The sequence below is a fragment of the Nasonia vitripennis genome (genome assembly GCF_009193385.2).
Source record: "Nasonia vitripennis strain AsymCx chromosome 2 unlocalized genomic scaffold, Nvit_psr_1.1 chr2_random0010, whole genome shotgun sequence".
NCBI classification, from domain to species: Eukaryota; Metazoa; Arthropoda; class Insecta; order Hymenoptera; family Pteromalidae; genus Nasonia; species Nasonia vitripennis.
The window spans coordinates 862,365-875,162 of NW_022279617.1; the positions used below are offsets into that span (position 1 = coordinate 862,365).

The 12,798-nt window shown below is 43.9% G+C and overlaps 1 protein-coding gene across 1 annotated transcript in view; it reads right to left on the bottom strand.

The window, feature by feature from the left end:
- Positions 1–12,798, bottom strand: part of LOC100117476 (aromatic-L-amino-acid decarboxylase) — a 745,226-nt gene that overhangs the window by 553,846 nt on the left and 178,582 nt on the right. Inside the window, exon 5 of the mRNA XM_031925521.1 lies at positions 11,674–11,916. Coding sequence (XP_031781381.1) covers positions 11,674–11,916 — 243 coding nt within the window. The remainder of the gene's footprint in view (positions 1–11,673; positions 11,917–12,798) is intronic.

The window sequence follows — 12,798 nt, forward strand, 5'->3', positions numbered from 1 at the left end:
ATGAATTTTCCTTTCTGTACTTGTCCGAGAGTCTGCGCCAGGGAAAGGGTTCCTTGAATAGCCAGACTAGAGGTTCACCGTGTAGAGGCGCTATCGCCAACTCTTTGAGGATGAAGTCGTCCACACGTTGCTTGAAGCCCTGCATGTCCACCATGAACTCGATCTCAAAGTGACTCAGACAAGTTTCTTCATGTCTCCACTCAAGAGATTGTACTTCAACGACTCTTCAACGACTCGTTCTGCTTGGTGCAGTCTATCACAATGAGAGGCAAGTGCGTGATGTAGTCAGTTTTATTCAGGACAGGCTCGGCCTGTTTCTCGTAGTATGCACTCTGGAAGTTGGTGTACATTTCGTAGAGTACAGCATACTGGTTGTGAGATATATCTAGATTGAGATTTCCATAGGGATAGCACTGCGAATTCAGGAAGAGTTTCCCATTGCTGATGTTGCAGTGATCAAAGCGACTGGCATTAGCAGCTTTCTGTCCTTTTCGAGTCGTTTGGAAACCCACCACAACGAAACGGGGCTTCTCCATCTGATTGGAAGTTTTCACCGTCCAGACGTGTTTCGGTGTAGCTGGAAGCAGCGGATACTCGAACAACTCCCAACTGCAAAAGCTCATGGCAATGGATCTATCCTTCTCGATGTAATTCAGAAGACGTATCTTGTGAGCATTGGATGCCAACACATACGGCATGAGCCATTCGATTCTCGTTAAATTAATCTTGAAATCTTCAAAAGTAGCTGGATTACCGGCTGCCGTTTGAACAACAGCATTTAAATCGTTTCTCAATTTCGTGATTATGAGCTCGTGCTTGACGTTGACCACGATCTTGCGATAATCTTCGGCGAAGCCGAGGATCATGCTCAGAGGAATGCATACATCGAAGTACCCCTCGTTGTTGCTCAAACTCAACGCTGTCTCCTCGACGTCGAACCATCCCGCGTTCTCCAAACTCTGATTGGGATTGATGGATATCCAACCCTTCATTATGGTAGTCAAGCCAACATTCTTGCACCTGTCGATCTCGATACCGTTTATCTCATATCGAACTTCCTCGTATAGATGACAGATGGCGTTATTGACTAAGCTGGTATTCTCTACCATACTATTATCAGCTTTGACAATTTGACCGCACACGTGCAATGAACTGCGTGCTGGCAGAAGACAAGGATCTTGATGTTGAATGGAGATGCGGATCTCGTCGCTGTTGTTGTAAGTGCTGGCTGTGTACGGCTGGTACGCGTGAATCTCGTAGTGCGCGACTGACTCGTCAAACGCGACGGGTGTCTGAATGTTTAGAATCTTTTCCATGCCAGGGACAAATGAATACACACTTCAATCTTTTCCACCAACGACTCGCAAGCCTAGACTTTTCAGAAATTGAATGTTTCGCCGTGTTATCGCTTTGACTGCTCGTCGACGACTGATCGTTGGTCGAGGTTTCGAGCTCCTTATATAGCTGCTTCTTGTGATTGTACACCATACCCATCCTGAGACTTGCTTCACATGCAATCTGATAGTAATGACTTCCTCTCGAAAATTCACCAAATTACCGTCCTGGTCGACTATACGCACTTGCAAGTGATCTATGCTCTTGACAGCGATTGGAAGGTAGATTACCTGCGATGGAACTTCAATGATCTTGTATCCTGGTGATACTGCTGGGAAGAACTCGTGTATCGTGTAGACTCTTTGACTGTTTATATAGGCACACGATGTGATGTTGCACTCGACGCGTATGCCTTTGACCTTGAGGATACGCACAGGTAGATCAGAGCTGTGAGTGACGTTTGCCTCGAGGATGCGTCTTTTGAAGCCCAGTAGCGAAGCTATGGAGTCAACTGGACGGAAATCAATGGAGTGACTGTACTTCACGACACTGCGTAACGTATTGTTATTTGGTTTCAGAGTCAGTGATGACTGCTGCATGGATGAACTCATAATGAGGTGAATCTACTCTCGCTGGTCTTTATATAAGCTTCCCCCTCTCTAGCTCGTTGCACAAAAACTTCAGACAGAGGTGACCGCAGTCAAAGGTGTCAAAGTTCTGATACCTCTCGTGATTGTAATGGATCTCATCGACGCCGAGATACAGCATGAAGTCCCGAGGTGGTTGTAGATCACCGAAACTGTCGAAGTAGACGACATGGTTGCCACGTTTGCGATAGGCCACCCAGTGCGTTCCAGGTCCACTCGCGTTGTCAGGTTAACGATCGCTGACTCACGATACTGCGGACCATCAGGCAATGAGTCACGCATGCACACTCCGCGGAAGTGAGGAATCTTCAGCAGTTTGGCAAATTTCATCAGGTCGATATTGGAGTGCTCTTTGCGGCAATCTCACTTCAAGGATCTTTTTTTTTTTGTTTTTCGTCACCATGTGAAGGCCAAGTCCGGTTTTGTATGGTTTCAAGTAGAGACCTTTACCAAGAGCGATGGCCTCCATCGTCTGGTTGTGGCGTTGACTCTCGGCCAAGTGTTTCTGAGCTGCCTTGAAATCGTCGACAGCTTTTGCTATTCCAGCAGCACCACCTGCCAAAGCATCTGTTGCACTCAAGCCGGCAAACAGAGGTATGAGAAAAGGTAAGAATCCACCTAGCTTCTGTGGGATTGGTAGAATACGCGGCACCTTGACCTTACTCTTACCCCCAGTTTGTTTGACGGCATCGCGAGCATTTTCCAGAGCAGCACGAATGGCTTTGCGTGCACTACTAGTTAGTACGGTTGACACAGATTTGATCACCTTGTTCAACGAGACAGGTGGGTTCTTCTTTTTGCGCTTGAACCCCATACCGAGTTTGGACTTCAGCGTTGGTTATAGTGTAGGCAGCTGCCTTCTCAGCAAGACCCGAGTCTTTGGTTAGAACTCTTCACCAGGCTTTGTCAGCTAGAACTCTGTCTGCTGCATTCCTAGCCTCAACGTTCTCACGATTCTGCGAATAGGCAATATCGTGCTCCTTGCACGCTGCATCCAGAGGATTGATACCCGGATTACCTCGGGCAAGGCATTTTTTCAATTTGGTGCCGGATCCACAGTACTGGTATGGAGGCAGATGAAGCTCCACTGGTAAATTGTTGATGAGATTGTTCAGTAAGCCACGTCCTCGTTGTCGTCGCTTCTTTACGATCATTACGCTTCAGAGATTGACTCACGATTGAGGACGCGACTATAAAAGCGGTCTATTTATAGGCTGAGGCATAGTCGTGATCGAGACAGTGCGCTGCAAACATGGATTTCAAGGAACCAACTATCAAACTACCGGTATTGAATTTTGACGATCTAGCGCAGCAGAATGTCGGACCTAAGAAGCGACATGGTGAACTTCTTCCGAGTAACGTACGAGCTGTATTCTGTGGACCATCCAACTGCGGCAAAACAAACAGTCTACTGTCACTCATCACACATCCCAACGGACTGAGATTCGAAAACATCTACATCTATTCCAAGTCTGCTCAGAGAACTCTTGGAATCCATAGATGAATTGCAGTATTTTGCTTTCAAAGAGCATAACGAAGTGATATCTTCCGACAACGCATTACCCAACTCCATCATCGTATTCGATGACATAGCATGCGAGAAGCAAGACAACGTGAGAGCATTCTTCTTCATGGGTAGACACAAGCAAGTCGATTGTTTCTATCTCTGTCAGTCTTACGCGCATATTTCCATACATCTCATGAGAGACAGCATCAATTTGTTGGCAGCATTCAGACAAGACGATGTGAATTTGAGACACATCTACAATGATCACGTGAATACCGATATGACATATACGCAATTCAAAGAACTGTGCTCCAAGTGTTGGACAGATGACAAGTATGGATTGCTATAAATACAAGACCTCTCAATCGAGTAAACAGCAGTTGAGTGTGAACTGTTGAACCATCAACATGTCAGCAGAGTTTCGACGAGAAAAAATACTCTTCGTCAAATTGCGAGAGCGAAAGAGGCGATCAGACGGAAACAGACTACTGAAGTATGGTAAAGAGATTATCGTGATGAACCAATCGAGGATGACGATAAGAGCGTTTCATCGACTGGCAGCCTCGACGATACCTATAAAGTTGACAATGAGTATGATGCGACACAGATTTATAAGGAAGCCGACACATCTTTTGAAACAGCTGAAGAAGATGAAGAAGTTGATCATTCAAAAAAATAAAGAAGATCGTCAAAATACATTCATGCTTGATTCAAGATATAGTAAGCATTTGGATAAAATTTATGGAGTGCGCAAGAAGAAAGGGGCATACATGATTGGGAATTCTCCGATACTATTCGATGATCTGCATGTCAAAGTGAATAATAAAAATTATACAAAAACTCAAGGATTATTGGACTTACTTATATCAAAGCATCCCAATAGACAGTTGATTACTGGCGATGACTTAAAGAATTATCCAGAGATTCATGAAACATCTAGCGTACACAAAAAGAAATTCAAACCCAATGGATCTATTCGCGTGCACAATAGTAAGAAATACAGTGAATTCATTGCCCCTCTTTTCACTGTTGTGGATAATTCGAATCTACTTCGAAAACAGGCGGACTATTACAACGGCTACCCCCGTACAATATCGCAAGACGAGATACGAGAATGGATTACATCTACTGGGATGATCCGAACGAACTTGTGGATAGACTTCGCCTATTGATGGCTGAGACAACAGCTGTCAATCCCAGTCACTCCAATGAGATTCGTTCTATTATAGAAGAGTTGCACGAGGGAGGCTATATAAACTGAGCACGTACGAAGATTTTAATCATTTCCAATATGAGCGTCGACGTGTTCGGTCACACTCTAGAACAAGACAATAGCAGACCAGGTCCTCCCGGTATCGGCTTCCAATTGACAGCAGACGGTCAGTACGAGCGATATAACAGTCGAGCGATGGAGTGAACCTCGACATCTTGCAACGCTAGCTTTATTCTGAATTACGCAGTGTGTACGAGGTTACAGCTCGCTTGAGAAAGGACCTCGACGATACAAAATTAGAGCTACAAATTTTCAAAGACCAGAGTGCAGAGAAAGTGAAGAAAATTGACGTGGCTATCGAGGAATTGGACAACTTACTGTTCACTGGCTCACAATCGAATATCGAGGCAAACTATGACACATGGGGGAAAGTTAGTAGAGGAAAAGAATCGGAAAGATAGTAGAGGAAATTCATAAGCCAGCACGACGCAACTACCCCAGACGAGAGTTTAACGTACGAGGATTGGATGAGACTTGGCAAGCTGATCTCGTGGAGATGCAACCCTACGCTCGAGTGAACAAAGGCCTCAGATACTTGCTGACCATCCTGGGTGTATTCTCCAAGTATCCGTGGGCTGTCCCAGTCAAGCGAAAATCCGGAGAAGAAGTCACTGCAGCGATGAAGTCTGTACTGCGTCATGGACGAGTACCTACAAATTTGCAGACAGATCGAGGCAAGGAGTTCTACAACAAGAGTTTCCAGAATCTCATGAAGCTCTACAACATCAATCTCTACTCCACATACAGCAATCTCAAAGCTTCGATATGTGCACGCTTCAATCGGACTTTCAAGAACAAGATGTGGACACATTTCAGCTTACGAGGAAACTACAAGTGGCTCGACATCTTGCCCGATCTCATAGCAAAGTACAACGATACCAAGCATCGAACTATCGGTATAAAACCCAACGAGGTCTCCAGCCATCGAGCCCAAGTTTTGAAACGATTTCGTAAAAAGTCCGGAGTAACGAAGAAAAAGCAGAAGTTCAAGGTTGGCGACAAAGTACGAGTGAGCAACGCCAAGCAAGTGTTCGATAAAGGATACACACCCAACTCGTCCACGGAGATATTCATAGTCAGCCACGTGATTCCTAACAATCCAGTGACTTACAAGACTATCGAGACGAGCCCATAGCTGGTGGATTCTACGAACAAGAACTCTCGAATAGTGAAAGTTGAGCTTGGTTACGAGTGCTTTTGCACCGTATCGCCCACCCCTCTTTGTGTCGAGCTTCACGTCTATTCGCTTGCGCTCGTTCTCCATCGTTTTTCTGTATATGGCGTTGTTGAAGAGCTTGTAGAGGAGCTTCTCGAACTCGTTCTTAGCCTGCTTCCTCTTCTCGCTGTTCAAATCGATGTACGATCGCAGCCACGCCCTCTGGTCGAACTTCATGACTCTGTGGATCTTCTTCAGTCGCAGCCCATGCTTGAGAGCCTGTTTGAGACTGCGATAGTGAATAACATAACTCTCCTTGTCGTGGAGAGTCGTCATCAGCTTCTCTTGTCGGGTGCCTGGAGCTGGCATACGCTCGGGACACAGGGGCAGGTCCTTGTGGGTGTCGTGAAGTGCCTCAGGGTACTCGAGGTCGACCTCCAGAATGTAGCCCACGCGATGATCGTCTGGCACTTGGAAAAAGTCAGACATCTCGACGGCGACGTTGACCCACTTGAAGCCGCCGTATGGCAGACACTCCCGCATCGCCCAACCGTAGAGCTTGTTGACGTCGTAGTAGACGAGATACTTGGACTCCTCTGCCTCGTTGTAGGTCTCTCCCATGTATCGGTTGTTGGCCTTGGCGTAACGGTTGGAGTACTGACTCACACCACCTCTTATGCCCCGTTCAACGAACAGGAGCATGTCGACGTCAGCCAGTAGCTCGAGCTCAATGTTCGTATACTTGAGCATGGCGTCCCACGTGAGGCCAGGGGTGGTGTAGTAGTGTGCGGGGTCGAGGCCGTAAGCTTCGAAACAGTTGTCCCTGAAGTTCTTGAAGACGTCGGCGAGAAGGATCACGTCCGTCTTGAGATACAGGTCCGAGTATTCTCCAAGAGTCTGGATGTCGAAGGCTTGCCACACAGCCTTGGCGTGTTCGTAGTCGTCGTCGGATATGTGATTATCATTCAGTTTCTTGTAGAATTGCTCCTTGGTAGGCAGCTCAGTCTCTTTGAGCTTGTCGAAGCAGCTGATGTAGCCATAGGTGAACACCCCCTTCCTCTTCAACAACTCCGTCTGATCAGTTGTGTAATCCAGCTGGAACTCCCCCTTCGTGTCCTCAGCTGAGAATGGCTTCCGGCAGATGTGGCAGACTGTAGCTCTCTCAAACTCTTCTCTCTCCGAAGTTGTGAGAGCATTCATAGGTTTGGGGTTCTTGTATATCTCTTTCAATTCTACAGTCAAAGCTTGCAGGCTCTTGACGAACCACTCGGCTGAACTTTGCGAGCCTTCGTCTATCTGCTTGTAGCACTTGTACTCGGAACGAGAATCGTCGAAACTACATCTGAGGTAGTAGCCGACGCTGAATGGCTCGTGCTGCTGGTACGCACGCTCGTCGTCGTCGTCGACGGGTCGCAACAGGCACTCGAAGTCGGCGTAGACAACGAGAGGCACTCGCTCTCTGTGCCCAAAGTTCTTGAACTTGAGGATGTTGTCGTGTTTCGTGGGCAGTTTCACTTTGCACTGATTGATTTGTGCGCAGTCGACCTCGTGAGCCCGCAGTTTTAATTGATTACGAAAGTAATGGAGACACCTTTCACAGATATATTGTTTTGTGTGCTCGATTCGACAACTGCACACTCACTAGCCTCGACAGGTCATTTATCAACACATAGTGGAATTTAGGCAATAGCTCTATGTCATCATCGTCGTCCTCGTCCACGTAGTAATCTTGCACGAAGAGAAGATTGACGTGTTTGATCTTCTTCGACGCCGTCACGTGGCACGGAGACACTTTAAATTTCTCACCCCTCTTTTTGAGTATGTACAAGTTCACCGACACGTCGTTCAGCTTCTCGAACTTGACGATATGTTTCGGCGGCACTGGAAAGTCAATACCCTCAAAGTTTAATTCGTCTGCGAATTCCTGGTACTTTGAAACTCTATCTACATGATCTGGTACTGGATGCAGCGCGGATAGCACAGCCCACTTGAAACACTGGTTGTCGTTGATTTTAACGTTGATGCATGCGTGCTTCAACTTGATGAGGGATCGTAGATCGATGTAGGAGCTTCCTCTCATCGGATTCAACTTGTTCACATTCACCGTCAAGTTCAGAGTGGAGTGCAGGGTCCAGCCGGAATCTCGCTCTTGGAATTCTTCCATGTCGCGTTCAATGGGCTGTTGGACGCTCGCGGTGAACCACTCGTTTAAGTCAGTGGTCTGATAAATCGACGCACTCTTCGTGTTGAAGTACTTGATGTCCTTCGTTTCCTCGTCATTCTTGACGATGACGTACTTGGCTGCCAGCACTGTATTCACTTTTACAGCATTGTGTTCACGCGAAGAGAGCTCTAGCGTCATCCATGAACGTGGATATGTCCAGATGTCTCATGTTCGTGATCACACCCGATCTGATACGACTCGCAAAAGCCGACTTCACTTCGTTCCAAGCTACACTTGGCTGCTGGAGCCTTCCACCACGCTTGACACAACAGCTCATTCTGTGTCGCATGGTATGCAGGAGTGCCACTGTAGACTGGTACTTCTGTCTCTCTCTGGCACACTTAGCCCTGGTGTCTCCAAGAAGCGCTTGAAGGTAGCGATGTGATCGGGTACAATGACGTTGGTCCAGCCTTCCACGGATGCATCGTCGATGGCACCCTCAACCATGAGACTCAGTGCCTCCTGCATCATGGCGACGACCTCCCTACAGTCCTCCACAGAAGCCATGGTTACCCTGAAGAGTGCCTTCTTCGTAGGCTGTTTTTCCTCTAGGTCTTCCGAAGAGTTGTTCACTCCTCGAAAAACTTTTGATACTGAAGAAATCTCGGACCCCTGGCTCCTTATATACACCTAAAAGTGGTACACGTTCGAACAGATATTGGCAAACCAGCATCGGCTTGAAAGAAATTCTGATCGACGCTCGCAGAGATCTACAGGTTAGAACAGCTTCTCCAGGACCTGCATGGACTCGCAGGGTCTCAGCAAGTTCTACCGATCGATCGAACATGCATCGACTCGCCATAGCAGACGTGGTGGGGTAAGCCTCAGAGAAGGGTATAAAAGTGGTGAGAGCAGCCCAGTGAATCAGTTGCCATCGAGATGGAGTTTGTAGTAGACGTACTTATAAAAATCATGATAGAGTAGGTTAATTTTCGGTTATTCTCTATAGGATTCCGTTTATGTTACATTATGAGATATAAATGTAAGTCTCGAAATGGCTAAGTGGTCAAGTCATTCGTCTACTATTCAAAAGGTCTCGGGTTCGAGCCCAGGTTTTAGCGATATTTTTTTTACAATTATTTATTTCAACTCTGATTGAACCCTGAAATCCAGCACTGAATTCAGTCTGAAATCAACGCTGAATCCACGTTGCGTTTTCGGACAAATTCAATGTTGATTCAACGTTGATTCAACGTGGATTCAATACTGAATCAACGCTGATTTCAGACTGAAATCAATATTGAAATCAGCATTGAATCAACGTTGATCGTTTTGACGGGGAAAACATCATGCACATAATTATTATAGACGCACCTTTTAGCGGTTCTCGAAAATCCCACGTTTTGAATAGCATTCTATAAGAAATGTTTAGGAGATGCTCAAATGTATTAATTTCCGCGTGCAATAATCCCAAACCATACTTCAGTGATTCAGCAACAGGAGTGAAATTATTGCCAAATTCTCCAAACTGATGAGACGTTATCTTACAAATTGGACATCTACTGGTTGCTCTATTTCCCACTATTACATTTAAACATTTACCATCAAAAAGAGTTTGTGTAACTTCATAAGAAACGCAAATGTTTTTTCCATTGGACAGACTAAATTTATAAGAACTGAGATTCTTTATTTTATTTTCTAATCGATTATATTCACGTATGGTCGAATTATCTGTTTCTTTTTCGAATGCAATCCTTAATGGTCGACAAAGCCTTACACTTTGAGGAATTGGATTGATCCATGATTTTCCATCAGACTTATTGGAGCTTATTTTAATGATAATGAAGCTTGTAACAAAGAGGGACTGCTCGGAAGCTTCGCTTTCATTTACAGAAGACGGGAACAGCAGGCTCGGAAGAAATACTTCAAGACTGGTTGAGGTAGAGAAATAGTAGACGCCATAAATTAAGGAATGAAGAATGCCAAACGGATTCTCAAGAAAAAATCAGAGAAGATAAACGACAGTGTCTTAAAGAGTTACAGGACGAGGTTGAGCTGGATCCCTAGGGGCGACCGTACTAAGTAGTAATGAAAAAGATTAAGGGAGGTTATATTCCCCCTCCTAGGTGCCCGGAATCGCTAGACCGTATTGTGACAATACTGTTTCCCCTTCAACTAAAAGTAACAGCTATCCCTCAAGCAGAGGCAAATGACGAAATCATTCCAACAATCACCACAGAAGAATTACTGGCTGCATGCAAAAGGATTGGGAACAACCAGGCTCCAGGCCTAGATAGTATACCCAATATTGCATTGAAACAAGCTAGACAGTCACGCCCTGATGTCTTTGTTGAAAGAACGTCTCCTAAGAACTAGAAGAAGCAACACCTGATGATACTACCAAAAGGAGATAAGCCACCTGGCGAAGCTGCCTCATACAGACCACTTTGCATGCTGGACACCTCAGGCAAGAAGGATTATGTCTGACTACCTGAAAAACAGAACCCTTTGTATGACACAGAGAGTGGAACGAAAACATATCAAGTAACCGGACGGGACCCATAAGGGTCAGTGCTTGGCCCATTATTGTGGAACATCGTGTACGATGGAATACTTAGGCTAGAGCTACCCGAAGGGGTAACGGTTGTAGAGTTTGCAGATGGCATTGCAGTAGTGGTTGTAGCAAAGCAAAAGGAAGAGGTAACGCAAGGCGTTAACGAGGCAGTAGGTATAATCTACGTTTGGCTAAAGCAGACTGGACTTGAGCTTGCTAGCCATTAAACGGAGGGTATCCTTATATCTAGTAGGAAGAAAATAGAGACAATAACGCTGACAGTGGACGGACACAAAATAGACTCTTAGCTGATCATTAACTACCTGGGAATACCATGGACACTAGACTAACGTTTAAGCAGCATCACGAGAGGGCGAGCAATACGGCAGCAAAACTCGGTGCGGCACAAAAGAAATTTCTTTTGAAATGACAAGACGACCGTTTCCAGTACGATCAGGATATGTCATGACAATTAACAAATCACAAGGCTAAACATTTCACAAAGTTGGTGTCTATTTACCAAATCCAGTTTTCAGTCATGGTCAATTATATGTAGCATTATCCAGGATAACATTAAAAAAATTTTAACAATTTTACTTTCAAACAATTCAAGTTTCGAAGATAAAATTAAAAATAACGATGATTCGCAAATAAGATATATACAAAATATCATACATCATAAAATATTCAATTAATAATAAACTGATAAAATATGTCAGTTATTGAGAAAAGATGTGAATGGATTCACGGCACACAGATACCTTAAGTATACTTTAATATAATAGTAGAATATATATATATATATATATGTATATATATATATATATATATATATATATATATATATATATATATATATATACATATATATATATATATAATAAACAAATAATATATGTCAGTTGTTGAGAAAAAATGTAAATGGCTTCACGGCGCACAGGTGCATTAGGCACTTTAATATAATAGTAGATAGATAATATAATAGTAGATTTTGAGTGAAATAGAGATAGTTTTATTATTTATAGTGAAATAATCACCTGTCGTAAAGTCTCTCCTCGAAGTACGCTTTTCTCGTCAGGTTCGAGTATCCGTAATTTAACAAAGCATATCATTGCGTCTTTTTCAACACAGCTATGACTCTCTCGGCTGCAGTAAGCCATCAATCGACCCAAAAGTGCAGTTTCATCTAAATGCGAATATGCTGATGACTCTTTTAATCTAGCTATAGCTTGAGCTCGAGCAGCCAACATACATACTAAAATACATTCTGAAGCTGAACCCTAAAATATTATATCGTATTGTATTAGTTTTGGCATTCATTAGTTTCAGTTTATAAGTAAATATTCAAATAGTATATTATATACCAAGAGCGTAAAGAAGGCGTTTTTTCAGACCAGTGTGGAGATTGCAGTAGGAGTCGAGGTGAGGATGTTTATGAGCCGCAGACGAGTACTGCAATATTCACACGAGGTCAAAAAGCCTGCTTAGCCCTTGGCGCACACCATAGTTTTAGTAAAGCATGTATGGATTTCCGCGTTTTTTGTGCTTATCAGCAGAACTAAGGGGACATTTTTTGATGCGGTACTTCAAAGTTTTTAGTTTTTCATATAATACATATATCTATATTCATATATACACTCTAGTAGAAACGATACGCAGTTTCTAGCCAGTCCATTTCTAATTCGGAAAGGACTGGCTAGCTTCTTAAGTAGTAACTGCCCAGTAGACGCGCTCTTTTTGATAGATTTTAAAGTACTTTACTGCGCTAGAACTACCAGTGAAATAAAAAATATAGTAACAATTGGACGTTTGTTACTATTTTTAGGATTTAAATTTAATAAAAAGCCTAGGTGTACCGTATTCATTCATTTAGAATGTATGAAAGTATGTATGTACTGACTTTGTGTTATTTAATTGTGAAGATAACTGTGTGAAAAGTGTCATTTCTCAAATTCACCAGTGATGAGATTCCCTGGGTGACTTGCACAGATATTTCCATCACATTAGTATGCGAGGCCGGTTACTGTCAACATCCAAATCTGCTGTGATCATGCTAAATCCATGATATTAAAGTTCAATGTCTGTACTTTTGTGCCGAGACTTGTTAAATTATTTAGAAACAGACTGCCACACAGAGAAAAAAATAAAGTTACGGTTACTTA